General features: G+C 49.2%; 1 protein-coding gene across 2 annotated transcripts in view; it reads right to left on the bottom strand.

Annotated features, from left to right (window-relative positions):
* Positions 1 to 2,134: 2,134 nt before the first annotated feature.
* The window catches only part of ANKRD33B (ankyrin repeat domain 33B), an 84,456-nt gene continuing 58,923 nt past the window's right edge, over positions 2,135 to 27,667 (bottom strand). The window contains exons 3-4 of one of the 2 annotated variants that reach the window (XM_086676104.1): positions 17,878 to 18,018; positions 2,135 to 8,839 (exon numbers count right to left, since the gene is read on the bottom strand). In XM_086676104.1, coding sequence (XP_086532230.1) covers positions 8,007 to 8,839; positions 17,878 to 18,018 — 974 coding nt within the window. In that variant the 3' untranslated portion in view covers positions 2,135 to 8,006. The remainder of the gene's footprint in view (positions 8,840 to 17,877; positions 18,019 to 27,667) is intronic. The other variant, XM_086676116.1, reaches the window with a different exon arrangement.

Here is a 27,667-nt window from a genome sequence, read left to right as displayed (position 1 = left end):
TCTCTCTCAAAAATAAACATTAAAAAAACTTTGGGGGGGTGGCGGCATGTGAGTGGCTCAGTCGGTTAAACGGCCAACTTCGGCTCAGGTCATGATCTCACGGTTCATAGGTTTGAGCTCGCATCAGGCTCTGTGCTGACAGCTCAGAGCCTGGAACCTGCTTCGGATTCTGTCTCCCTCTCTCTGCCCCTCCCCTGCACGTGCTCTGTCTCTCAAATATAAAAAAAAAAAAAAAAATGAGAAAAAAATTTTTTTAAAGTAAATGGTCAAAAGACACATCAAAAGAGGCTCTCCTTCGCCCATAATTGGGGAAACGAAAATTAAAATGAGATAAAACTTTGTAACCATCAGACTGCAAACATCGGAAAGTCTGATGAGCAGCCGGTGTCGCTGCGGGAGGGGCACAGCCTCTCTCGTCCACTGAGGGTGGGCCAATCCCCTCAGTCGCTCTCTCGGGCATCTTTGGAAAGGACAACACAGTCGTGCCTACCGAAATTTACATCGGCCTTCCCTTCGATCCGGCAACTCCCGTCTACACGCCTGTTCCGGAGAAACATTCACTTGTGCACACAGGTCAGGTCAAGGCTCCTCACGACTTGCGTATGGTAGGAGCCGAAACCACCGCAATGAGGTGGGACCGGGAAATGGTTAAGTGAGCCACGGCACACCTGTGTCCAACAATTCTGGGTGCCACCGACACGAGCGAAGGGGCCAAGCGCGCTCTCCCCAAAACACGAGAAAGAAGCTGTACGTACTACAGGAACTCCTCTGGATGACACAGGAAGGGGAGAAAACATTTAAAATATACTTCTCGGGGGTGCCCAGCCGGCTCAGTCAGAAGACCATGCGACTCTTGATCTCAGGCTTGCGAGTTCAAGCCCCACGTGGGGTGTAGAGATTACTTACATAAAACCTACAATTTTTTCATTTTTTTAAAATTTTTTTTTCAACGTTTATTTATTTTTGGGACAGAGAGAGACACAGCATGAACAGGGGAGGGGCAGAGAGAGAGGGAGACACAGAATCGGAAACAGGCTCCAGGCTCTGAGCCATCAGCCCAGAGCCTGACGCGGGGCTCGAACTCACGGACCGCGAGATCATGACCTGGCTGAAGTCGGACGCTTAACCAACTGCGCCACCCAGGCGCCCCAACAATTTTTTCATTTTTAAAAAAATTTTTTTAATGTTTATTTATTTTTGAAGGAGAGAGAGACAGAGTGTGAGTGGGAGAGGGGCAGAAAGAGGGAGAGAGACACAGAATCCGAAGGAGGCTCCAGGCTCTGAGCTGTCAGCACAGAGCCCGACATGGGGCTTGAACCCACAAACCGCGAGATCATGACCTGAGCTGAAGTCGGACGCTTAACCGACTGAGCCACCCAGGCGCCCCATCCTAAAATTTTTTTAAATTTATATATATATATATATATATATATATATATATATATATATTTCTAGAAGGATGCCTAAGTAATTCATCTGAGGGACTGCCCCGAGGGAGGGTCAGAGACTTTTCATCTGAGACCCTTTCACGGCATTTGGTTCATTTTTTCTGTGTTTCTACATTCCTTTTTTAGCCATTAAAAGAAAATCAAATTAGTTTTAGAGTTTTTAAAAAGCTTTTCAAGGACATGCTTTAAAAAAAAGCATGCTTTAAATAAAGAAACCAAAGAACAACATTTACATTGTATCAGCTAGGTAAAAGAATACACAGAAAAACAAAACCTGGGGCGCCAGGGGGACTCAGTCAATTAAGCCTCGGACTCCTGATTTCAGCTCAGGTCATGACCTTGGAGTTCCAGGGATCAAGACCCTTGAGATTCTCTCTCTCCCCCTCTCTCTCTGCCCCTCCCCCGCTCATGCTCCCTCCCTCTCTCAAAATAAATAAGCCTAAAATAAAAACCGTATTTTTGTTTTGACACATGTGTGCAGATACATGGACACACGACTGAAGGGTGCCCACCTCCTAGTGGGTGGGCTGCAGTGATGTTATTTTAACGTAAGTGAAAATATCCTTGGATAAACCATTAATTTAAAAATCTTACCATCGAAAGTAAAAGTAAAGCGTGTTCAGGTAACAGTGTGTCAGAAAAAGAAAGTGCACATCTATCCCGATCAAAAGAATTGACATTAAAAATACGTGACATATTTAATTGTCTCATTTCCTACACACATCAAATATCACACCCCTGTACAGTTTATTTCACAAGCGCTTTTTAATCCCGTAGCCACAATCCCCCCATATTTTTACATTACTTTTGTCTAGCGTTTTTAAATATTAGATACAGAATTTGTTAGAAGGTGACAGGGAACAGACACATTCTTTATGCTGAATAATGTATCATATTTAACGTAAAGATTATTAACGTTTTCGATATCAAGAATTGGACGCTGCTGGGAGTCACATTTATTTGTAGGTCCCAAAATAGCCCTGAGGTCTAAATAGGAAAATATCTTTTATAAACCGTAACAAAACTCACCTTCAAAATGAAAAGCTATGAAATGCACCCAATGCTATCCCCGGTCAACATTTTCAAAACAGCTGTTTTCAGAAATGACAATGGAAATAACTTTACATTCAGAAAACAGAGCTTATCCCAAGATGACAGAATTTGAAATCTGGTACCCCGTGCAGAAGCCTGTTCGATTCTCAGACTGCCATAAAGTTGCCATTATTAAACACACATCCTCAGACACCCAAAACATGACAAGGCAGGACAATGATTTCAATGAAGAGAATTCCAAAGAAACCTTTTTCTGTTCAACTGACCAGGGGTGTATCATTCAAATTCCTGAGGACGCCCCCACAGGCTCGGAGAGCTGCTGGTAACATTTCCAGGTTTACAGCTTTTTTTTTTTTTTTTTTTGGTTTTCATCCAGTCGTCCATAATTGTGCAGTTCCAAACCAGCTTCGTGAACTTCTGCTCAAGAGCTGGTGTTAATAAAGTGCTTCAACGCAAGCTCCCAAAACATTATACGGTGTCAGGTCAACACAGGTCACTGCCCTACGAGCTTCATTTTTGTTTCTCACCTACATCTCCTCTAAAAACAATATAAAGCTGTAATACTATGAAGAATCGACGCCTCTCAAAACCCAAGTTGTGTTAGCTTTGATTAGAGTACTTCATACTTGGGATTTGGGAAAATCCTAGTGCTTCCTCGGGGTACGATGCTGATTCTATGGGCTAACCTGGCACCAAATTCGAAGTTCAGTCCCCACCCTGTGGCCACAGCTGAAAGTCTGCTGGAGCTCCCCAAGCAGAGTCCTCTCCGGCTTTTGCTTCTCAAGGCAGAGGACACGCGTCAAAGGCAGAGAGATGTCCCCGATTCGGCGACTGGACCTTGTCCTACATGAGGCGCCTGGCCCAACACTCCACTTCGAGAAGATCCGGGTTACGACATGCTAGCTGTGTTCCACGCCCCACGGGATGAAGTGTTTCCAGTAGGTTTTGGACCGTCCAACCCTCCTGAACACACACATCAATGAAGGTCACGCCTGACGCTCCCCGGGAGCCACCACAGCCGTCACCTTTGCGAACACAGGACCTGCTCTTCCTTTAGTTGTTCATTTGCGCGTGCACGTGCGTGTGGGCACACTCACACCTTATCACACACCGCGCACTCCGGCTCGGCCTGCAGCCGAGGGCCATCAGAGTGCTGCAGGGACCGTGCCTCTCTCAGAAGTCTTGTTTCAGGCTGGGACACAATGCAGAAATTGTGCGCACGGCACGGGCATTCAACCGAGTCGCTCGAAAACCAGTTAAATCAGTTCGGGTAGTGGTTAAGTTTTGTGTTTCGTGTTTTTCTGTTTGTCTCGGGTTTTTTTCCCCCCAAAACCAGCCTCCAGAGGAATTTTTTTAGCCGCTTGTTTTCAACGTTAATGAAGAAACAGGTGAATTCGAGGCCACAGAAATGGGCAGCTGACTCAAGAGTTACACAGACGAAAGAAACAAGTTCTAGATGCATCGAGGTGTCAAGCTGAGAAAACGACAATCAGCACTTCAGGGAGACCAGTTTTGTCCTAAGTTCTCTGTGGGTAACAGCACCCCCACGGTGAGGATTCTCTGCCGGATTCCAGTTGCCATCATGAACGCGACCTCATCGTTCTGCATGGGCCGGTTGTCACGGCCCTCCTGCCTTCCCTTCCCTGAAGGATAGTGGTCCTCTAGGCCGTTGGCCTGGCTCAAGGGGGCTGGTGCGAGGCTGCCGTGGCGGGAAACGAGGACCCGGCACGCGGAGTACCCACAGACAGTGCAGAGCCCAGTCACCCACGTGGGCCGGAAAGGGCGCTGAGCAAATACCCGGGCAGCGTGTCAGAACTTCCCCAAATACTGTAAAGAAGAACAAATGCTTGCACTTGATCGCATGAAAGACGGCGACTTGGAGCTCACAGTAGGTCATGATGAGCCTCCACGCTGCGGGGCGGACAGGTGTTGTAGGAGACAGGAAAGGAGCAAGCAGGAACGTCCAGGGGAGGCTGGGGGAGGAGGAACCCCTGACTTCCATCAGAGCGCCTTCCCTAGAGCAAACTTAGGTAAATTAGGGAGAGACAGGCTCCTCTCTGACTGTAGTGTGGACGAGGGGGGAAAGGCAGTGCTCTTGCCAGAGGCTACAAGGGACGAATCGTGCCCCCTTCTGAGTCTTGGCTCATTAAGTTAACTCTCAGGGAGGCCTTTCTTCCTAACGTGGTACCCTGATTCTTCCCTGTGGAACACGGGCTTGGCATCCCCGTCAGGACGGGGTCCGGCCTCGCCTCGTGGGATTCTATCTCGCACACCAACTCCTGGTCTCCACGCAGACGCCGGGCCCCCGGAGACCCGCTCACCACTGACAGCGTGGAAGGAAGTGGGCAGAGGCGTCTGGAACTGCCTCTCCACGCATGCAGGCCCCACGTCCCAGCGGACATCATGAATCTCTGTCCCCTGCAGAATGAGCCTGGTGTCTCGGGAGGAACTGACGCTGAGACAAGGAACCATCTGTGATTTCCCACCTCCGTGTTCCTGACGTGCTGCCGGGAGCCTGCTGGGAGATGCTTCAGAGACAGTGACGAAGGTCCGTGATGCTATGGGCCGTGTGTCCCTAGTGTGGCCAAAGACGTGACAGCTTATGCCTCTTAACACTGAGGCCATTCCAGATGGACTTCCCTCGGCTTTCCAGATTTTCCCTCTGCCTTCCCAGTGGTGAGCGGCACACCGGGATGACCGTGGAACATGGGTCCACATGAGCCAGGACAAGAAACTGTCATTCCCACGGCATGCACCCCGACAGCAGACACGGAGGAACCAGTTCTAGAGGTAAAAGTGACGAATGGCCCGTCTCTGTTATCCCAGCCACCGCTGCTTACATACAGGCTGAATCTGTTTTAAATACAAGGGTTCACATCCACAAGAGGTAACTGAGAGGTGCCGAGGTGACCTCACATCTACCCCAAAGCCGTTTCAGCTGCCAAAGTCCCGGGTCTCCAATAACCAGAAAATCTCAACAGAGGGAGCCTCTGGACAGCTCCCTGGAAAACAGCAGCACTGATATCGTCTTAGAAATATTTCTTCTGTCTAGTGTGATCATAATTCACTCAAACGCTAAAAAGTATTAAAATATACTTCATCTTTTCCTCTAACTATATTTATATATAAATCCCTGAGAAGGTACCTGTCAACTTGAAATTCACTATTTACAGTTAATAAGCATCAGGGGTGCAAGCAGACACGGGGTCCTCCCTGCTCCGCACAGCAGGGTGGTGCTGTTATCATCTGTCAGGAGAGCACACGAGGTCTCTTGCCCTTAAAAGGGCATAGCGGGCCGTGCCAAAATCCTAAACCAACTGCAAAGAAGCTGGGGAAATCTGTAGTTCATTCACTGGGCAGGTGGAGGTCACTACATGATAATTCAAGAGGGACACCGCACTGCCTCTCACGATCGCCTTGCTTTTCTGCCCTTTTAGACCTCAGAGTGGTGGTGCCACGGAGGATCAGGGCATTTAGCCAAAAGTGGAGAAGAAAACAGGCAAAGGAGATGGCAGGGAACAAATGTGGGGACATGTGGAGAGCAGAAGGAGGTCACTGCCCATCAGTGCCCCTGCCCCCGACCTACAGCGGAAGCCAGGTGACAAAGAGTGACCCTCAGCTACAAAATGCAGCCAGCCATTCAAAGCAATGAATACATGAACGTGAAAATTATCTCAAAGAATGCCGGACTGGACTGCCAGGGAGCTCAGGTGTGTTTCTCTTCACCTTGGGGACCAGTCCCCATCTCATCCGAGGGCACTTGGCCAATCCCGACTCACACACGAGGGTGGCCTGTAGCCCCCTAATATCAGTGATGCTGAAAGAAAGCATTAGCATCGCACCTTCTCCCATCAGTCTGGTGCTGCCCAACAGACTGTTGGTTGAGGTTTTTGGAGAGGTGAGTCTGAGACCCCAGATTGCTCAATGCCCGATGGTGCCGAGCATCACAGGAGGATAGGCAGAGGCCAGCGCCATCCCAGCCCACATCATGAGACAGGTGCATATCACGACACAGCCAGGGAGCAGCACGATCTGACATGTGAATCCAGGGTCGGTCTCTACTATTTTAAATCTATGGCTTCCAAGTAGGGTAATTTTTAAATAAAGTGCCGTCGTTAGTGCATATATATGACAGATACTCTGCAACCCAGATGGCCAGAGAGTCATTAGAATTTCTCAGTGCTTCAGAGATAAAAAGTATGGACGGAAACTCCCAGTGAGAGCTCAGAGCCCAGGGCAAATCGCATACATGCTCTGCCGAAGTCCCCATATCTTGGAAATTCTACAAAGTCAGCATGAGAATGAACTGAACATCACAGGGAGTCATCAAAGGAAAAATAAAAGTAATTCCACACCAGGGAGTCTTTGGAACGGAGTCTGGAGGAGGGAGCGGCCCAGCCCACGCCAGGACAATTTGCCTAAGATGAGTTTGTTTAATGTTTAGTCCTGATCCCTGTTCTGCTAGCCCCTCTCCCCCTTTTCAGTGGTTTGTATGACTCTGGCGCCTTACTCTTTTGCATCTTTTTTACGTTTTAAGGATATCTGAATTCAATTTCTGTAAGAGTACATAGAACTTAACTTTGTATTTCTACTAAAAATTTATTACATTCGCCCCCATTTTATTAAGCAATAGGTTTTTCTCCTATCTATTTTTGAGTATGTTAAAGGCTTTGCATCCAGTTTATCTGAAGTCCCTTGCTTAAAATGTTTAGTTCTAGCAATAAATACATGCTTCTCTATGCACGGTTTCGTACTTCGACAACAGGTTTTTCTTCATTATTATTACTGTATAAATAAGAGCTTTAAAAATAAGATACAAGGAACTCTGATCCCCGTCTCACTTCATCATTTTGCTGTAAAAGTAAATGCCTCCATCAAATAGAAACAAATATTCAGCATCGCTTAATCAAATCAATAAGAACGTACGAAGCTCATGCACACCTACGATGAGAAGGAAAGGCAAAGACCAGAGCAAACATCAAGGAAAGGGGAGGCTTCCGCAAATTCTGTATGAAATCATAGAGATATCACAAATAATTATTGCTAGAAACAGTATTTTAAACAAAAGGTCTTCGGGCAAATGTATTCATGACGTCTTAAATACAAAGACCAGTAAAAGGCAAATTTGATCATGATTAAAATACAAAATTATTCCGAAAAGGCCCTTTGATACATTGGTCTTAAAAATTTCTCAAGTGAGGTTCTAAAGGTAGGCTTTTTGGCAAATTGCCCGCTAGGTGTACTGACTGCTAAGGGAACTGGTTTTAGGCTAATCTTCTTGTGCCCTGCCCAACTCACTCTAGGGTGCTGCCTGAATAAATATGGAGCGCGTTCTGGGCCCTCCCCCCCTCCCGAGAGCCTGTCTGCAGGGGATGTGCGGTGGCGACGTGCGGGGCTGTGCAGCGCGGCGGAAGGGGCGAGGGCGGGGGGGCGGGGTGCATCCTTCCCGGCGTGGAGCCCCGCCGCCTCCTCCCCCGCCGCACACGCTTCCAGGCAGCCGACCCCTCACGTCCTTTTCCTCCAGGACGGCGCCCGCCTTTCCTTCTGCGCGGCCGCCGCCCGCTGCTTCTCCGCCTCTTCCGCCTTCTTCTTTTCCTCCTTGGCCTCTTTGTACCTCCACTTGGGGAGCTGCAGGTGGGCGCTGTCCTTGGTGCTGCCCTTGGCGGCCGCCCGCTCCGGGTGGAAGGTGGGCGCGGGCGCCTTGCTGATGCGCACCCTGGGGATGACCACGCCGGGCCGCACGCTGGTCCTCCTCAGCAGCTGCAGGGGCAGGAGGCTGGCCCTCCGCGGGGCGCCTGGCAGCTGCGGAGACGGGAGGCTGGCTCTCGGGGCCCCCTCTCTGGAGACCCCCGCGGCCTGGAGGGTCCGGGACTGCCGCTCGGCGCCCTCTACCTGATCGCTCTCCGGGGCGTGCGTGTCCGGGTTCCCCCGGGCCTCCAGGATTTCCTGCACCGCCAGCCGCCTCTTCCCCACACAGGGCGGGTTCTCGGGGCACACAGTCTGGCAGACGATGGCCACGGCGGGGCTGTAGAGGCTCGTGGTCATCCTGACCATATGATCCAGGACGCCCCCATCCTCCAGGCCCTGGCGTGAGCGGGGCGTCAGCGCGGACCGCACAAACTCGGCGAGCCTCTGCAAGCAGTTTTTGGAGCCCGTGGGCTTCAGAACGGCCTCCGGGGGGAGCGGCAGCTCTGGCTTGTACTTTTCCCCAAACTGCTCGGGGCTGGGTCGCTCCAGCAGCCTCTGGATGAGGCGGACGGCCTCCAACCGTCCCGTGTAAGCAGCCCACTCCTGGGAGGACATCCCACGGCGGGGGTCCCGGGCATGGACATCCGCCCCTGAAAAAAACCAAACGCAAACAGTAATGGGAGAATGCCTCCAGAACTTTTCCCGTCCAATGGCAGAAAATGAAAGACAGTGAAATGGATCAAAGGCAAAATTTCCACAACCTACTAACAGACTCCCTGGAACTGTGCCACCCGGATGAGCCTGCATCTGACCATGAACTACTTACTGTGTGTACGACTGTAACACAACCCAGCTTTAAGTGCTCCTAATTTAATCGCTTGCCTTTCCTAAATAAAACCACCTGAACTCAGCACCTAAGTCATGGAATTTTTTAATTTTTTAAAAATGTTTATTTATTTTTGAGAGAGAAGGACAAAGTGCAAGTGGGGGAGGGGCAAAGAGAGAGGGAAACACAGAATCGGAAGCAGGCTCCAGGCTCTGAGCTGTCAGCACAGAGCCCAACGTGGGGCTTGAACCTGTGAACCATGAGATCATGACCTGAGCCGAAGTCGGACGCTTAACCGACAGGCGCCCCTAAATCATGGGATTTTTAAAGAAATAAGATTTCATGGCTTTCCAGCAACGAAAAGATGACTAGACAGACGTGTGAACACTTCAATGATGTCACCAGAATGTTCTAGAACGCTAAAAGGAATAATCACTTGTGAGAGTCCCATTGTGCAGGAAACGTGTGGCCCTTCACTTCTTGTACTGAGTTGGTCGGTCCTGGGTCTATCATCTTTACCAGACCGTGGGCTTCTCCAGGACAGAGCCCCCATCTTACTCATGTTGGTTTCCTCGACACATATCATCCTGGCTGGTGGGAGGCATGCATTTCATAAAGGTTTGCTACAAAATGGATGGAGGTCACAGCGGCCAAGGGACCTACCTGAGGCATCGAAGTTGCCAACAGAAGGTCTCATCGGTGTGTATTTCCTGCCCACCCGTCAGGGAGGGTTACTTCCTCTATGACACTTAGTGCTCTGTGTCAACGTGGCCAGACTATGGCACCCCAGGGATTTAAACAAACACTAATCTAGGTGCCCTGTGAAACTGTTTTGTAGATGCCATTAGCATCCACAATCAGTTGTCTGAGTGAAGGAGATTACCCTCAATAATGTGGGTGGGCATCATCCAATCGGTTGAAGGCCTCAAGAACAAAAGCCAAAGACTTCTGGGGAAAAAGGAATTCAGCCTCAAGACTGCAGCATTAACATCTGCCGAAGTTTCCAGCCTGATGACCTGGCAGATCTGGGGCTTGCTAACCCCCAAGGTCATGAGCTAATTCTTTAAAATAAATCTCTTAACATGTATCTCCCAGTGGTTCCGTGTTCCTGGAGAACCCTGACTCCTATATCCTCAGTCTCCCTTAGACTAGTCACTTCCTTAATAAATCTCACCCCCGTCCCACCCACCGCCCCCTCCTAATATTGCAAATTTAAACTTCAGCTCAACTTGATGAGATGTTCATAAATTTCAGCGCAGTCGTATAAGAGAAATTAAGAAGGAATTGCTGTTCAATTAATCTTGGTCCAATCTCAGCCCCATACACAGTTAAAAATCATTCAGGATTTCAGGTCCCATTAGTCATACTTTGACTGGCAAAGCAGTGTGGAGAACTAGGGCAATTATCTAGTCTGTGAGCTCTCCAGGGACCGGGGCCGGCAGAGGCTTCTGCATTTATGTCTCACGCGGACCCAGGTGTTTGACATGTGGTGGCGGCTCAGTACGTGCTGAACGGAGGCAAGGAGGGGCTCAGCAGCCTCCCCGGCCTGGCGCCCCTCCAGCGGCCCCCTGGCACAGGCAGGCCCGCTCACCTGGGCTTGCCTCATAATGTGCTTAATGCTGTGGCTCGTTAAAGAATAGACGTACTCGGAGAGTGATAATTATTTGGAACTGGAAATCGGGATGGAACTCATTAGCCAGAGTACAATTTATAAACTGACAAAAATGAAAAGGGGGCAGTAAAAACGTCATCGCGAAAAATAGATGACACACTAAGCCTTAATTAATTGCGCGTCACTTAAAAAGGAACAAACTGCAAAATTAAAATCTTAATGAACGTGGCCTGAGAGAGACATTTTTCAAAAGCTAATAGAAAACTAAAGGAGCAGCTGTCCAAAGGGTAGTTCAGTGCTTCCTGCTGTTTTCGTGCCTTTCCCAAATGATCTCGGAAGGGGCGCTCAGTCACTTCAGCGTCTGACTCTTGATTTTGGCTCAGGTGGTGATCTCACGGTTCCTGGGTTCGAGCCCTGCACTGGGTTTTGGCGCTGACGTCACAGAGCCTATTTGGGATTCTCTCTTTCCCTCCCTCTCTGACCCCCTCCTATCTCTCTCTGAATAAATAAACAGGAAAAAAAACCAACAACAACCCTTCAAAATGATCTTGGAAACCACACACTTTTAAAGAACAAAGGCCACTCTGATGATAATGTAGCCTGAGGACTTGAGCCATGCTACACGTCTGGGATTCATGTCGTGAAGAAGGGCAACATTAATGGCCTAGACAGAGCGATGAAACCGTGGGAGGCCAGCACCGATGGTCACCACTCTCGAAGTGAACGTTTCAGAGAACGGAGGATTCTGAAAGGCCGGTGTGTGCATCTTCTCCCCGGGTCCTACTGGCACCCTCACTCCCCACCCCTGCTGTCTCACCCGGTGCTCCAGCCACGCAGCCAGAAGTTGGGCTCCTACCCACGTGTCCGTTTGCTGCCATGTTGAGTGCTGTCAGTTGTCTGCACAAAGTCCTCGATTTCACTCAAGGCAGCAACATACTTAGTTCGGGGCAATGCACCATGACTGGCGTAGACCAGGGTTTTGCCATGTCAGTACTACTGACATTTTGGGCCAGATCATTTTGTTGTGGCGGCCGTCCTGTGCATCGTTAAGACTTTTGGGGCGCCTGGGTGGCGCAGTCGGTTAAGCGTCCGACTTCAGCCAGGTCACGATCTCGCGGTCCGTGAGTTTGAGCCCCGTGTCGGGCTCTGGGCTGATGGCTCAGAGCCTGGAGCCTGTTTCCGATTCCGTGTCTCCCTCTCTCTCTGCCCCTCCCCCATTCATGCTCTGTCTCTCTCTGTCCCAAAAATAAATAAACGTTGGGAACAAAAAAAAAAACAAAAGAGAAGACTTTTAACAGCAACCCTGGTCTCTACCCAGTGGGGGCGAGTAGCATTCCACAGTTGTGACAACCAAAAATTTCCCCAGATATTAGCACGTGTTCCCTGGGGGGGGCAACACCCACCCCCAGTTGAGGATACTGGTCTAACCCAGTAACTTCAATCCTGTTCCCCTTTTCCTTAGCCTCTCTTACAAGGGTCAGTGAGCCCCAAAGAGAAGGCTCTTGCACCCTGATAAAAGTGATGACTGTGGGTAGTGCCGCTTTCTGTCTAAAACACAGTTCTGAAGCCCAGAGTTCTGGTGCAATGTGAAGTAACCAGCCAACATGTGGGGGGAGGGGGTCGCTGAATGGGGGAAGGAGGGTGCTGGGGGGAGAAAGAGGTGCTGTGGGGGGGAGGGGGTACTGGGTGAGGGAGGATAGGAAGTGCTTGGGGGAGGGGGGTGCTGGTTGTGGGGGGGGAGGTGTTGGGGGAGGGGGGATGCTGGGTGGGGGGAGGGGAGGTGCTGGGTGGGGGATAGGAGGTGCTGTGTGAAAGGGGGTGCTGGGGGAGGGGATGGGAGGTGCTGGGGAGGGGGTGCTGGATGGAGGAAGGGGTGCTGCTGTGTGGGAAGGGAGGGGGTACTTGGTGGGGAGGGTGGGAGGTGCCGGGAGAATGGGGGTGCTGGGTGAGTCAGGGGTGCTGGGTGAACAGAAAAGGGAACCCAGTTCTGGGATGTCCTCATGGAGCCCAGGGCCAGCTCTGCACAGCTGCTGCCTGCCTTGAGACTTCTGGCGGGGGGGGGGGGGGAACAGAGGCTTGTTTGCTTTCAGCCCCCATCAAGTCAGGATGTCTGTTCCTGGAAGCAGAAAGCATCCCAAACAGGTGCCAAAGGAAAAGAAGCTACCTTCCGTCATTCATTCTCAGATACCGTCCCCCCAGCAGTCATGGCCAGACTAGAAGGCAGACAGAGCCTGGGCACATCACTTCCTTTCCAAATTCTCTGCCAGCCCCCCAACATTACCTACCCTTCTAAGCCCGTCTCTGGTCCCCTCCCAGCAAGAGGCCTTTCTCCTGACACAGGAGCCTGTGGACCAGCTCCTGCAGCTTTCCTCCCATGTGCCATCCCGGCTTGTATCTTGGGGATCAATCAATACGATCAGTCAGGACACAGGGTCTCAGGAAAGAGCCCTGATCTGGTGGGTGGGGGATGGGGCACCTCCTTCTAGCCTGCCCCACCCCAAAGGCATTTCTGAGATACCTTGTACTTGGTCCTTCAGGGAGTCTCAGCAGGGCTGAGTCCCAGTTGCCCACAGGGTCTCCCCTTTCTATCCTTCACCCGGCTCCCTCACCTTCCAGAGAAACTGGTTGTCCCCACGTCCTGTCTCAAGGTTTCCTTTTGCGTCAAGCTAAGCGCCCAAGCTAAGACACTGTCTGTGGTGACATGGAATGCCTGATTTTTAGCCCTTTCTCTACAAATTAATCTGAAATCATCCAACTTGGCAAATTCTCAGCTCACAAGAGATTCCTGTTATCCTTATAAACAATAAAGAAACCTCTGCTGTGATGTTGTATCACTTGGCTTTGCAGAAGCACACACAGTCGGGGCTCGCCTAGGACACGAATGACCATAGGACCAACGAGGAGAGTGGCCCTCGTTAAGCAAGCCTCCTACACCTTCCCGGATGTCTGCGTCGTTGCTGGGGATCACAGACGCGTGAAGGGGTTTGCCTGTTTCCGCTTCCCGAAGGCCGAATGCCACAGAAATCACACCACGCTTCAGGTAAAAAAAAGCCTAAGCACGTCTAGAGTTTGCCAACCTCCACTGAGTTCTGCTTCTCTTCAGAGAAAGTCGCATCCTCATTATGGCTTCTCAGGGCCACTTATTTAAAGAGACCTGTCACTTCGGGGCATTAATATTCCACTGAATTAACGAGAATCCACAGCCCCACTTGGGATTCTTATCAGCAGAGCTGACGCTAGTCCTGGGGAAGCCGAAAACCAAAGAGCCAATAAATCAGCTTCCCAGACCCTGTTTACATCTTTAATAAAATCCAAAGTTTTGATAATTCCCACGTTATTTCGTTCTGCCTGACGAGGTAAGATAAGAGCTGACGTGTGTCTGTATGTTATGAACTACTGGGAAATCTAAACAGTGCTGGCAGGGCATCCAATTCGATGATCCATCATTTCTCAAAGGAGACGCTTCCTACTGAATATAATGAAATTGCAACTGGGAAATTCAACTCAGGTGCCGGAGAAAGCCTGCACTTTGGAACAAGAGGGATGATATATGCATTTCTACCCATTACCGCATAACAGTGCGCGTGCCTTTTGCTTTTGAAATGATCACATGATGACCACGGATTATCTCTCCAGGGACTTTCCACAGCTACACTAAACACGCTCTGTGTTCAAGTGTCAATCCCAAGAAACACTCATGCGTTAGTATCTTTAAAGGCTTTCTTAATATTGACATATTAAACGGAAAGAAGACTTAAAACTACCTGTGCAAATTTTTAGGCATCCCAACAAGTATCCTCATTGCTCTCCATCCAACCCAGGAAAGACATTCGATCACACATTTTTTTTCTTTCTTTAACAAAATCTTTTTTGACGTTTATTTATTTTTGAGGGAGACAGAGACAGAATGCGAGTGGGTTGGGGCAGAGAGACAGGGAAGCACAGAATCAGAAGCAGGCTCCAGGCTCTGAGCCGTCAGCACAGAGCCCGACGCGGGGCTCGAACTCACGAGCCGTGAGATCGTGACCTGAGCCGAAGTTGGACACTCAACCTACTGAGCCACCCAGGCGCCCTTTTTTCTCCTTTTTTTTAAAAAAGTTTATTTATTTTGAGAGAGAGGTGCAGAAAGAGAGGGAGAGAGAGACAGAATCCCAAGCAGGCTCCTCACTGTCAGTGCAGAGCCCAATGCGGGGCTGAAACCCACAAAGAGTGAGATCGGGACCTGAGCTGAAACCAAGAGTCAAACGCTCAACTGACTGAGCCACCCAGGTGTTCCTCACTTTTTCTTCTTTTTTTTTTTTCTAAATTTTTTTTTTCAACGTTTATTTATTTTTGGGACAGGGAGAGACAGAGCACGAACGGGGGAGGGGCAGAGAGAGAGGGAGACAGAGAATCGGAAACAGGCTCCAGGCTCTGAGCCATCAGCCCAGAGCCTGACGCGGGGCTCGAACTCACGGACCGCGAGATCGTGACCTGGCTGAAGTCGGACGCTTAACCGACTGCGCCACCCAGGCGCCCCACTTTTTCTTCTTTTAAAACACACGCGTACATCTACTGTAAAAGGAAAGTGTAACACATTTTCCTGGGGAAAAGAAGTGTGAGCCACCTCAGAGGTAATAGTAGAAAATTAAGATCTTCGAGAAGTGAAACACCAAAACCTTAGAGGGCAGTTCAGAAACCCCTCCGAAGAGCTGTCAGATTTTTATTTTAAGAAGGACTATAGAACAAGCTGGAAGGAGGAATGCATATAAGAAGGAAAAGATTCTCTTCTTTTTTTCTGTCCTTTCCCCTTTAAATTACTGACATCACTGTTTCTCAACAAGAGGCCGTTTTACACGCCCAGGGGACTTTTAGCAATGTCTGGAGACATTTTTGGTTGACTGGGAGGGTGCTAGCATCACCTGGTGGGGAGAGGCCAGGGCAAGTGCTGAATATCCTACAGTTCCGGGGATGCCCCCCACCCCCCACCACCACAAAGAATTATCCAGCACCAAATGACAGCAGTAAAAAGATTCAGAAGCTGCGAGCTATGTGCCCACGACCCTCGGCAGGAATGTTTAAGTATTTCACCACAGGGATATTTTTCAAGGGGGAAAAATATACCACTGCTTGTCATTCATGTGACAAACAATTACTGAGCACATGAATTCACAAGTAACAATAATAATAACAACCGCCATTGACCAGAGGCTTCCTCCACGCTGGACATACACCCAAGGGCTTTCCACATGGGAGTTCATTCAGTCCCCATTACGACTTCCTACAGTCGTTCACCTCCCGTCCCAGCAGAGGCCCAGGGCGTTAGGTGACTGGCCCAGGTGTAGAGATGATAAACGAAGGGACTGGAATCAAGAACCAGGGGTCTTGGCTTCCAAGTCAGTTCTGCTGACCATTCTGCTCGGACAAGGAACAGTTCAGGGTGGGTGGACCACAGGTCTGCACCCGTGAGAACCGTGCTGGACTCCAATGCACAGGGCCCAGGAGGAGGGCACAGGCAAGGGGGAGGAAACCTAACGCCATGAAACCTAATGCCAAATTCATTATCCATAACCGAGGCCCTGGACGCGCTGCCCTGAAGCAGGCCCATCCCTCAAGAGGCCCCAGAGGCATTTCTGCAATCCTGTAAATGCTTAGCGAACACCTGAAACTTCCATCAGACCCAGAAAAAAAGCCGAATGACAGCCAACACCTGGGCATTTTCCGGAGTGATGGCAAGGCAATTGACCTAAGAACAAAAGGGCCTGTAATTCAAATTAATTCATCAGGAAAAATGAAGTGATGTGATTAACACCATAAATGCTTGGGTAGAAAAGGAAATTACTAAAAACCTACACTCAATTATAACTAAGCTCCAGAAGCAGTAAAAGCAGACGAAGCCTCCCCCAAATACAAGAGCATCACAAACACCGGTTAATTAGGAGGAAGCGTCTCTTTGCTGCTATAGGACAGGCAAGGCCTAAACTCGTCTGAAACTGCTATATCTCGCCTTTCAAAAACGAAACTGTCAGAGTCAAAAGCACAATCAATGGGACTAATTCTAATTATGATCTTTTTGATTTCCATGAAAGTTTTCCTCTTCGAAGCCTGCCATCACTTACAGGATTTATTTTTCCTCCAGTTTCTCCTAAACCCTCAGGGTAAAGCAGGAGAAAAAAAAAAAAAATCCAAAGAAGCTGTGACTTGTATAACCCCAATCCAATCACAAGGAAAATGACAGGCCGAGGACACCATACGGGCCAGTTTGGGGCCAGGCAGGTCATGAGCAGGGAGATAAGACTGAGAAACTGTCACCGACCACAGGACACTGGGGACACGTGGCAGTTACATGTGGGAGCCTGGATGGGATCCTGGAACAGAAGGGGGACAGCAATGAGAGAACGGGTGGAATCTGAATAAAGTCTGGGGTTTAGCTAAAAGTCATGAACCAACGTTGGCCCCCCAGTAAGACGTTAATGTGCAGGAAACAAGTGAGGACCAGGTGGGACTCTGTACTATCTTTGTCACTCTCCATTCATCTAAATTATTCCAATAAAAAACTTAACTTGAAAAAAAAAAAAGTCAGTCCATTAAGCGTCTGACTCTTGATTTCAGCTCAGGTCATGATCTCATGGTTCGGCAGTTCGAGCCCCGCATCGGGCTCTGCGCTGACCATACAGAGCCTGCTGGGGATTCTCTTTCCTTCTGGCTCTGCCCCTCCCCACCCTCTCTCAAAATAAATAAAACAAACAAAGACGAACAAATATGGGCAGGAAGGAGCTAAGGGTGAAGGACAGCTCATCAGGGAGCAGGGAGGGGTTTGCTATGGGGTGACAAGTGCTGTGACCTCCCGCCCCACCCTGAGGGCTTTGCTTTCCTTTTTGTTTGTTTCAACTCAGAGGATAACGGCTGCACACCTCAAAGAAACCATTCTTCGCTACATCTGCTAGGCTTAGTCTCTATGGAACTGATTCCTCTCGATACATATTCTTTTTTTATATAAGCTTATTTATTTTGAGAGAGAGAGAGAGAGAGAGGGAGAAACACAAGCAGGGGAGGGCCAGAGAAAGAGGGAGAGACAGTGAATCTGTCAGCACAGAGCCTGACGTGGGGCTTAAACTCACGAACCCATGAGATCATTACCTGAGCGAAGGAAGAGTCGGACACTTAACCGACTGAGCCACCTAGGTGCCCCGTCAATACACATTCTTTCAAGGGCCAAAATCAGCACTTCCCGAGACCCCTGGGACCGCACAGGGCAGGTAGAGACATACCTGCCAACATCAGGGCTCGGATGCATTCCGTCCGGCCCTGCATGGCGGCTTTCATCAGGGCCGTGAACCCAAACACGTTCCTCCTTTCAAGGTCAAGGCCGGGAAAATAGTTCAACAAGTAGTTGGTGATGGTGGCATGTCCTGCAAAGAGAATTACACACGTTTACTGACCACCTTCCACAAGGAGTGTGCACCCCAGTGAAGCATTCTTCCTAGAGAGAGAACGTCCCATGGTCGACCCCCCCGGGCCAGCCCGCTTGCGGGGGGTGGGGGTGGGGGTTGCCTCTTAGACACAAGAAATAATTCTCATGAAGTCCGGTAAGCAGGAAGACACAGGGAGCCAGCCTGGTTCACTCTGGTTCTCTTTGGCCCGCCCCCTTGAGGGCTCAGCTGTCCGTCAAACTGGTAAGGAGGGAGCGTGGGGAGCCAGTGAGCTGTGGGGGTGGGGGTGGAAACTGAGCTGAACTAGCCTCCAGCGACACTGGCTGGTCGGGGGAAGGTTCCGGATGCTGTCAGCTCCCAGCAGGAGATGCCAAGGCAAACAGATGCAGAGCGAAAAAGGAACCTCAGAGCCATTTCTCAGCGCTCCCAAAGAGAAGGTCACCATCACACCAATAGGATACGCCCGTTCATGCTGTCACTGTCCATTACCACGCAGCCGTGTCTGTCTATCTGTCCGTCTGCCTGTCTCTCACACACACACACACGAACAGGCAGACAGGGAACTGGGAAAGATTGCTACCCAGACCCAGCCATAACCTAAGCTGGTAAGAACATTCATTTCAGAATACAGATTTTCCACTCCCACCCCAAAAAAATAATATAGATTCTCCCCTTTATCACCTTGCACCTCCAAAAAGGACCCGATTTTCTGCTCATTCCCAAAGGGGCTCATCAAAAGCCCACAAGTTCTTGGATCTGGGTGAATAAGGAGAATGCCAGGTAAAAAGCATTATTCCCAGGATTCTCCTGGCTCAACCCCAGAAAGCCAAAATGGAGGGAGGGAGCTCCTCAAATACAGCTACCAGGGCCACATTAAGAGATTCTCGGGTCAAATAAACATGCTGTCCGATGCCCGCCGCTATACTGAAGTCCTAGTGTGAAATGACACCCTGCGTCCCTCCACTTCAGTCACCTAGGGCAGGGTCCCAAGCTTGGGGCTAGTGACATTTGGGGCCAGATTATTCTTGTTGTAGGACTGCCCTGGGCATTGTAGGATGGTTAGCAGCATCCCTGGTCTCCACCCTTAGATGCCGGGGGCATCCACATCTCTCCTCCTGCCCAGGTATGACAACCAAGACTGGAAGAGTCTGCACCCGAATTTTTGTTGACAGCGGGCAGCCATGAGGCCTCACCTCCTCTGCCACATCCCAGATCTCATGCAGCGACTGTCCTAGAGTCAGCCAGGTTGGAGGGCGGCGGGGGGGATGTGGCCAAATATTGCCAAATATCCCCGGCGTTGGACAAATCCCCCCTGTTCAGAGCTCTTGCCCTAGGGGCTCAGATTTCACAGTTTGAGGACCAAACGCATGGAGGTGGGAGATGGCTTTCTCTCCACCTCCCCTTCACCTGGGCCCCTGCACCCCCAGACCCTTCCCTGCACCCGCAGACCCTCCCCACAGCTGCCATCTGCACCCCGGCCCCTGCTGACTCAGCTAACCTACGCTGGAGACGGCAAGAGCCTGCGCGACACCATCTCCTGGGCCTCCGGCTCTCCGAACCCCCCTATTCTTTCCAGCGCACACGTGCTCCTGGGGAACCCCCACTGTCAGTCAGGCTGCAGCCATGGGGCCTTGTGGACACTCCAGTGCTCTCTGAGGTTACGTAGGTATCACCTCCTCCCCCAAGGGAGGCCTCTGCACCATGGAGATGCCAGACCCATGAGGCCACTTCCTCCCCGCCCTGGCTGACTCTAGAACAGTCCCTGCATGAGATCTGGGATGTGGCAGAGGAGGTGAGGCCTCACGGCTGCCCACTCTCGACAAAAATTGGGGTGCGGACTCTTCTAGAAGCATTACTGTCCGCTTACCACGGACCTCAGCCCATCTCCTGAACTCATGGCAAAAACTGAAAGGTGAACCGTGATGCTTTCTGAGAGAGAAACACTGACTAACAGCACGACCTTGCCGGGAACAAGCCAGAAACACACGGGTGCCACACACCAGCCGTGACTCACGGTTTCCTACCAACTCGTGCTTCGACTGTGCCCTCCGTTGTCATCAAAGGTGCCGGGGAGGGTAGGATGCCAGCCGCCAGGTGCCCAGAGCAGCTTAATTGCTCTAAACTGTCAGGGACGGGAGGGTCCTTTGATCTCAGTCAGGTTTGTCACCCAGCTGAACGCTCTGCGGCACCTGTCACTTAGATTTAGCCAGGGTCGAAGTGCAACGAACTGCAATTCGTTCCGAGCCATTTCTTCTAAAATGCGTGTCTGTCGTGATTTGCACCAGGATGTCCTTTGCACCAATATATCCTAAATGCTTTGAACAGGCGGAGAGAGGAAAATTTGAAAATCCACACTGCAAACAGCCCATTATACGGAACTGTTCTGCTTGTTATGTTGAGCTCAGGAAAATCAACGTGTGGCTGACTCCGTCTGACATCCGGGCCTGAGCTTCCAATGACCCAGGAAATCCATCCTGCCTCCCTACTGGCTTTCTCAGGATATCAGAATAATCCCTCTTTAACACAGATGGTCTTGTTCAATGAAATCAACAGTGGACAAGATGCTTCTAAGGACATAGAGATATTAACCTGTCTTCTGTAAATAACAAGACAATAGGTCCAAAATGGAATCACTATGCTAAGTCCTCATCACCAAACAGTTTTTAATTACAGTTTGGCTCTCCCAGAAATGGAATCTTAGAGCGAACAGGAGAGGGGCAGAGAGAGAGAGGGAGAGAGAGAATTCCAAGCAGGCTGTATGCTGTCAGGGCAGAGTCCAAGGCAGGACGCAATCCCACAAAGCGTGAGATCATGACCTGAGCTGGAATCAAGAGTTGGAATAATAGAGATAGATAGACACAGAGGACAAACACACACAGCCTTGCTTACATAACCAGAACATGCACCATACTGAAATCTAGTTTGAGCCCTGTCCAACCTTCTGGGATTACATTTAGTTCCTGAAGTCCTTGGATGAAACCCTTTCAAAGGATGGGCTCTCCATTGAGACCCCCAAAGCAACCCCCATGAGCTTTACCCTGCCTAAGAGAAGGGCACAAGTGACCCAGGGGCTAAGTGAATTCTGGATGAATTAAGTTCAGTGGTATGATTAGGCAACAGCATAGACAGCGAACTTAGTGCTTAGAATAGCTGACTGCAAGAACACCCAAGTTCAAGTCCCAGCCTGCCACTGAAAAGGTGGGTGACGTTGGGAAGGTGAGCCAACTTCACCGAGTCTCTGTTTCCACTTCTAGAAAATGGGAGATAATATCGACCTCACCGTTTTTGAAAATTACAGACAGTGTGTGTAAAAAAAAGTGCCTTGCAGAAAAATTCCAGATAATTCATGCAGGTCTACACTCTGAAGGCGGTGGAACGTAACAACCCGCTCCTTACGCGCAGCTCTGCAGAGCGACTTCCTTTCAAGGAGACTATGGTGAGCTGGGAGGGGACAGCGGAGACACTTGTCAAACACAACAGCCTCAGCCAGGTGACCAAGGTGAACATCCATGGTGGTAAGTCATGTTGACGGCCATACTGACAAAGATTCTGTGCTTGACCAAACTTCGGTTGGGCTCCTGAACCCTCTCCCTGGCCCCTCTGTGCATTTCCTTAGAAAACCTAGTTTTAGCAAGAACTCCGTTCAGTTTGACCAGCACCACCCTCCATATCTGATCACGGTCCTCACCCTCCATACCGCCCCCCTGCCCCGGGAATGACAGATCACCCTGTCCCGTCTTCAGCAAGAACCCTGTTACCTCAGTTTAGCCAGAACTCCCTTTTCCCCGGATATTCTTCTGAGTGATTTTCCACCTGCTGTCCCTCACCCTGTTCCTTGGCTATAAATTCCCACTTGCCCATGCTGTACTGGGAGTGGAGCCAAACCCCCTCCACCATCTGCAAAATCCCATGGCAGCGGTCCCTGTACCTATCTCAATGAAGACAGTCTTTCACTCAATGAAGATAGTCTTCACCTGAATGAAGTCTTTCGCCATCTTTAACAACTGTCACTGCATTTTTTTTTAAAACAGGACCTTTGGTAAGATGTGACGAGAACAGTACTTTCCTCCGTGGTCCTCCCCGTCAAAAGTTACAACCCTAGTCTAACCACGAGGAAACATAAGGCACGCCCAAACTGAGGGATACTCTACAAACTACCTGACCCGTACTCCCCACACCATCAAGGTCACAAAAACAAGGAAAGTATGAGAAACCATCACAGACAAGAGAAGCCTCACATGACAACTAAATGCAATGTGGAACCCCACACGGGACCTGGAACAGAAGGGCATCGGAGAAAAGCTGATAAAGTCCGAGTAAAGAATGGACGTGAGTGAATGCTAATAAAGCATCGATACTGTTCATTCACTGTGTCAAACGTGTATCAGTAATGTAAGATCTAACCACAGGGAAACCGGGTGTGGGTATAAGAGACTCTCTCTACCACCTCTGGAGCTCTTCCGTGAGTCCAACTGTTGTAAAATCAAAAGTGTGTTTTCAAAAAGGGGGATCTAGCATGGGGCCACTCGACAAGAATACAAGGTCAGGACAATGATTCTGGGTGGGCAGCTGGGTGTGGATCCTCTCCCCGCTGCGCCCAAGCCTTCCTGGGCGGTGGGTGGGCAGTGAGCCCTGGGAGGGCAGGCGGGTGGAGAGGCGTGGCTGACTTTGAGGGCCCCTGACGACCTGACCGGACAGGCCTTGATGACTGGCTGAGCCAGGAGCAGAGACTAAAAAGCTGAAGCTGAGTTCTGGTATCACCCTGCCGCCAGGTTTCTGGCTCCAATATGGATGGCCAAGAGCATCATCGCTGAGTGAGTGTATGAGGGTGGAAATCCGTGACAGCCGTGGTGCCCATGGATGGAAAAGGTCGCCTGGATCCCCCACCCAGCCCACCTATGCTGTTTCCCAGCTGACTATCCCCCAAGTCCCATGTGGAAAATTTTTAACTCTCCCACTGCTTTTTTTCTTTTTTTTTTTTAACGTGGAACTTCATGAATTCGCATGCCATCTTGCACAGAGGCAAGGCGATCTCTGTATCGCTCCGCTTTGAGCACGTGGCTGCTGAAGCAAGCACAAACTTTCCCACTCTTAAATCACCTACCTCCCAGCCAACCCCACTCTCAGGAGATGACACACCCTCTACCTCACAGAGGAAACAGAAACCACAAGAAGGGAACCCCCCGACTTTCCCTCACCACCTCCACAAACTTCCCCACATCCACAAGCAGTCTCTCGTCCTTCCCTCCTTAAGAAAAAAGAAGGGTGACTCTTCTATTTAAAGATGCCAATCTCTCCTCCCCTTCCAGTGCTTTAAAAACACTCTCTGCCCACTTCTGTGGAATATCTGTGCTACTGATGACCTCCTCTCTCTTCAACCTCTCCCTCCTAGCAAATTCGCTCTGATCAGATTGCACTGATGGCTCAAATTTTTCACTTTGTCCTTTGTCACATGACTTCACAGTTCTTCTGTTAAGAAAAACATTGGCTGGGGCACCTGGGTGGCTCAGTCAGTTGAGTGACTGACTTCGGCTCAGGTCATGATCTCACAGCTCGTGAGTTCAAGCCCCACGTTGGGCTCTGTGCTGACAGTGCGGAGCCTGAAGCCTGCTTCAGAGTCTGTGTCTCTCTCTCTCTCTACCCATTCCCCACTCATGGTCTCTCTCTCTCTCTCTCTCTCTCTCTCTCTCTGTCTCCCAAAAATGAATAAAACATTTAAAAAAATCCAAGTATGTTAAAATAAATAAATAAATAATAAAATAAAATAAAATAAAATAAAATAAAATAAAATAAAATAAAATAAAAGGCATAATGCAAGCAGAAGCTTGAAATGCACTTACTTGGCTAAACTCCTTCTCGCAATTGTGCCTTAGCTATCTTCATAAGAAAAACATGCCCAAGCCAGCCTGATGGTCCCAGGAAGAGGACAGGAAGTCCATGGAGCAGACCTGCCATAGCTGGAGTACACAAGCACACTCTAGAACAGGGTCCAGCTCACTCACACACATGTGAGCAAAAGTAATCTAGATTATCTGATCCCCAGTCCATTCAATGATGCATGAACAACAAATATATCTTAAACTAGAGTTTGGAGTTGCTTGTTACGCAGCAATAGCTAACTGGATGTTCATGTGAACGGGTCTCCCATCTTAAAAAAATTTCATACATACATATGACTGTCTTAGTCCATTCAGGCTGCTGTAACAAACTGCCACAGAATGGGTGGCTCAAACAACAAATATTTATAGTTCACAGTTCTATTGTCTGGGAGTCCAAGATCAAGATACCAGCAGATTCTGTCTCTGGTAAGAACTGATTCTTGGTTCATAGACAGCTATCTTCTTGTTGTGCCCCCACATGGCAGAATGGGGGAGGGAACTTTCTGGAGTGTCTTTTCTAAAAGCACTAATGCTATTCATGAGGGCTCCACCATCATGACCTCATCATCTCCCAAAAGCCCACCTCATAATACCATCATCTTGGGGGTCAGGATTTAACACAGGTTTGGAAGGAACACAAACATCCAGTCCATTGCAATGACCAGTAATAATCCTGTGAACCTGTCTGCCCATTCCAGCCCCGACCCTCAGTCATCTGACTTCTAAGCTCAACTTCCTGAGTCATCCACTCTCACTCTTGCTACTTACACTCCCCAAATCCTCCTGAAAGTACTTTCCATCAGTCCCCAGTGACCATGTTGTAGGGGAACCCAATGGCTATCAGTCAGTTTTCCTCTTCCTTGACGTCTTCATAGTTTACCCCTTGTCTTGTTGCACTCTTTCGGAACACCCTTTTTCCATGGATATCCTGATAGTTCACCCTTCTGATTTTCCTCCTATCTCTCCAGCCACTCCTCAATTTCCTTTATGAGAGTCTCTGTTCTCTTCTTCCTGAAATGCTGTTGTGCCTCAGATGCAAAACTAAGCCCTCCTCTTATCCATGCACTCTTCCTCGGTGACCTATCCGTTCTCCTGGATCCAGATATCACTCTAGAACTCCCAGACTGCTTATCTCTAGCTCTGTCCCTCTTCGTGACTTTCTTAGCTAAATATCTGTCTAATGGATATTTCATCTTGAGTGTCCCACAAACAAATCAAACCCAAAACAGGTTTCTTCGAAACCTGTTCCTCTCTCTCAGTGATGAACATCACCAATCACCCAGGTGTCCAAGCCAGAAATCTGGGCTTCGTCTTCAGCCCTCCCTCACTTTTTCCCCCATCCAAAGTATCATGCAATTCTGCCAACCCCATCTCTTAAATATCTTGCAAGTCTATTCTTGTCTCCCCATCCCCATAACTACTCCCTGATCTGGACCATCACATCCCCAAGGGCTACAGCCCATCTCCTAACTGTCCTCCTTAGTTCCATTTCTGCCTTCTCATCAATTCTCCACATTACCAATATGATAACTCCAAGAAGAAATTCTTCTGATCAAGAAAACTACTACTTAAAACCCTTAATGGTCTCTACTACTTCACAACTCTTTAGAAAGCTAGCTCCTTTTGGGGCACCTGGGTGGCTCAGCTGGTTAAGCATCGGACTCTTGAGTTCAGCTCAGGTCATGATCTCAGGGTTCTGTGAGTTCACCTGCACCAGGCTCTGTGCTGACAGTGCGGAGACTGCTTGGGATTCTCTCTCTCTCTCCCTCTCTCTCTGCCCCTCCCCTGCTCGCCCTTTCTCTCTCAAAATAAATAAACAAAAACTTTAAAAACAAATAAAATAAACACCTAGCTCCTTTTAATCTGGCCCTGCTCCTTGAAAGGTAGCAGAAGATGCCACCCCAAATTATGCTACTTTGATATATATTATTTTAAACTGAAGGCAGACACAAGGAAAGCTCCCTGTCCTCTCCCATTTGCTTAAAAGCAGGACACAAATTTCCAAAAGAGTCCCTCCTTCTCTTTGTACCAGGAAGAGAAAAGTTAATTGTTGAGGCAGCTGCAGATCCTATCAGCTTGGAGAGGCCCCAGAGAAATCTACATGACAAACTTTCTAGACTTTAGCTACCATTAGTTTACCTTCCCACAGAGTACCATCCCTGGAAGCCTAAAACTACTTTGTTTTGTCCTGTCATTTTTCTGCATATTTGTTCTTTGCTCAAGATCCCAGAGAAGCTGGAGTTCTAAGTCACCTCTTTGAGTTACTCATTTTTCCCTGGTTATCTCCTGTATGTACATGAAATATACATGTTTATAAACTTGTTTTTCTTCTGTTACCCAGCTACTTGATAAGCCATCTCTTCCAATGGAAGCTCTTTGCTGGTCCTCCAAGCCTGAATTAGGCACATGAACCATCCTTGTATCCCAGACCCACATTTCCATGTGGCTGTGGATTCCCACCACCACTACAACCCTCATGACCGTGCTCATACATCCAAAACTTCCAACTGACAGCAAAATAAATATATATCTGGAAAGTGATATGGCTCAAGGATGACTATCTCTCTCTTGGCAAACATTCACTTATCAAAAAGGTTAATCACCAAGCTATAACCCACATAAGAATTATAAGGACATGGAATTACATTGTGTAAGAATTACATGGACATCACAAGTATTAATTGCTGATTAACTCAACATTTTATTGAATACCAGTTTTGGGCTAAGAGTCTTGTTTACTCCTTTATTCGAGGGAAGGAAACAGACAATAAACCCGTGCTCCTCTAAAAATGGGAAAATGTTACAGGGTTTGAGTTGTCCAAAGATTTGACTAGTTTGACTCCAGGTACTTGAAATGTACTTTTCCAAATTTCCAAATCAGGCCAGTAGAGGGAACCGTTGACTTTGGAAATGTCACATCCCACCACAGCTACAAGCAAATAGATGCTCCCCAAGTGGGGTGGGGGGGGTGGGGAGATACCGAGAAGGGAGTGTGAGAAAGTCATTGATGGGCTTCCTCTCAGTCTGCGGGGCAGGCAGTGTCTGAATGAACAGCAGGGTGAGCTGTTGCCTGGAGAGGCATTGCAGTGGCCAGAGAGAAGGGCTCAGGAAACAGGAGTTTTACAGGAAAAGGCAGGGCAATGCTAGGAAAACCCAGAAACCTGCCAACCTCTACTTTCTTAATCAAAACACACAGAGACACACAGAGAAAAAGGAAAACACTTCAAAAAACTAAAAAGAAAAATCAGAATGAAGTCAGACTAAAATCATGACTGTGGGAGGTGATAACAGAATAAATAAACCGAAGAGGCATTTATTCCCGGTTTCGAGCCGAGTCATGCATTCTCCTCCGAAAGGGGCCCTCCCCAAATCCGGTTCATGAGCCAGGCCTTGCACGGGCAGCCTGAGCATCCCCCCCACACACCCCCAGCCACAGTCCTCACTGCCACCCTGCCCCCTGCAGTAAGAGGCATACAGAATGTCGGGCCAGCTCTCAGTGCATTTCCTTTAGAACTGTAAAAATAAGTTCAAGAAATAACAAGTTTCAAGGACGCCAGAGGTTACTTAGGCCCAACCAACTCTATGGTGTCACCAGCTCAAAAAGACGCCTGCTACTTCCTCACGTCGTCACACTCCTGTCAAAGAGGAACGAGAAACGGAGAAAGGAAATGCCTAACTCCATTCCTGAGACTGACTCATTTCTTTGGTTACCTCACTTTATATTTTTTTTGTTGTTGTTGGGGCGGGAT

The sequence above is a fragment of the Puma concolor genome, chromosome A1 (genome assembly GCF_028749965.1).
Source record: "Puma concolor isolate L17-30 chromosome A1, mPumCon1.1.hap2, whole genome shotgun sequence".
Lineage (NCBI taxonomy): Eukaryota > Metazoa > Chordata > Mammalia > Carnivora > Felidae > Puma > Puma concolor.
This window is presented reverse-complemented; position numbering and strand designations above follow the sequence as displayed.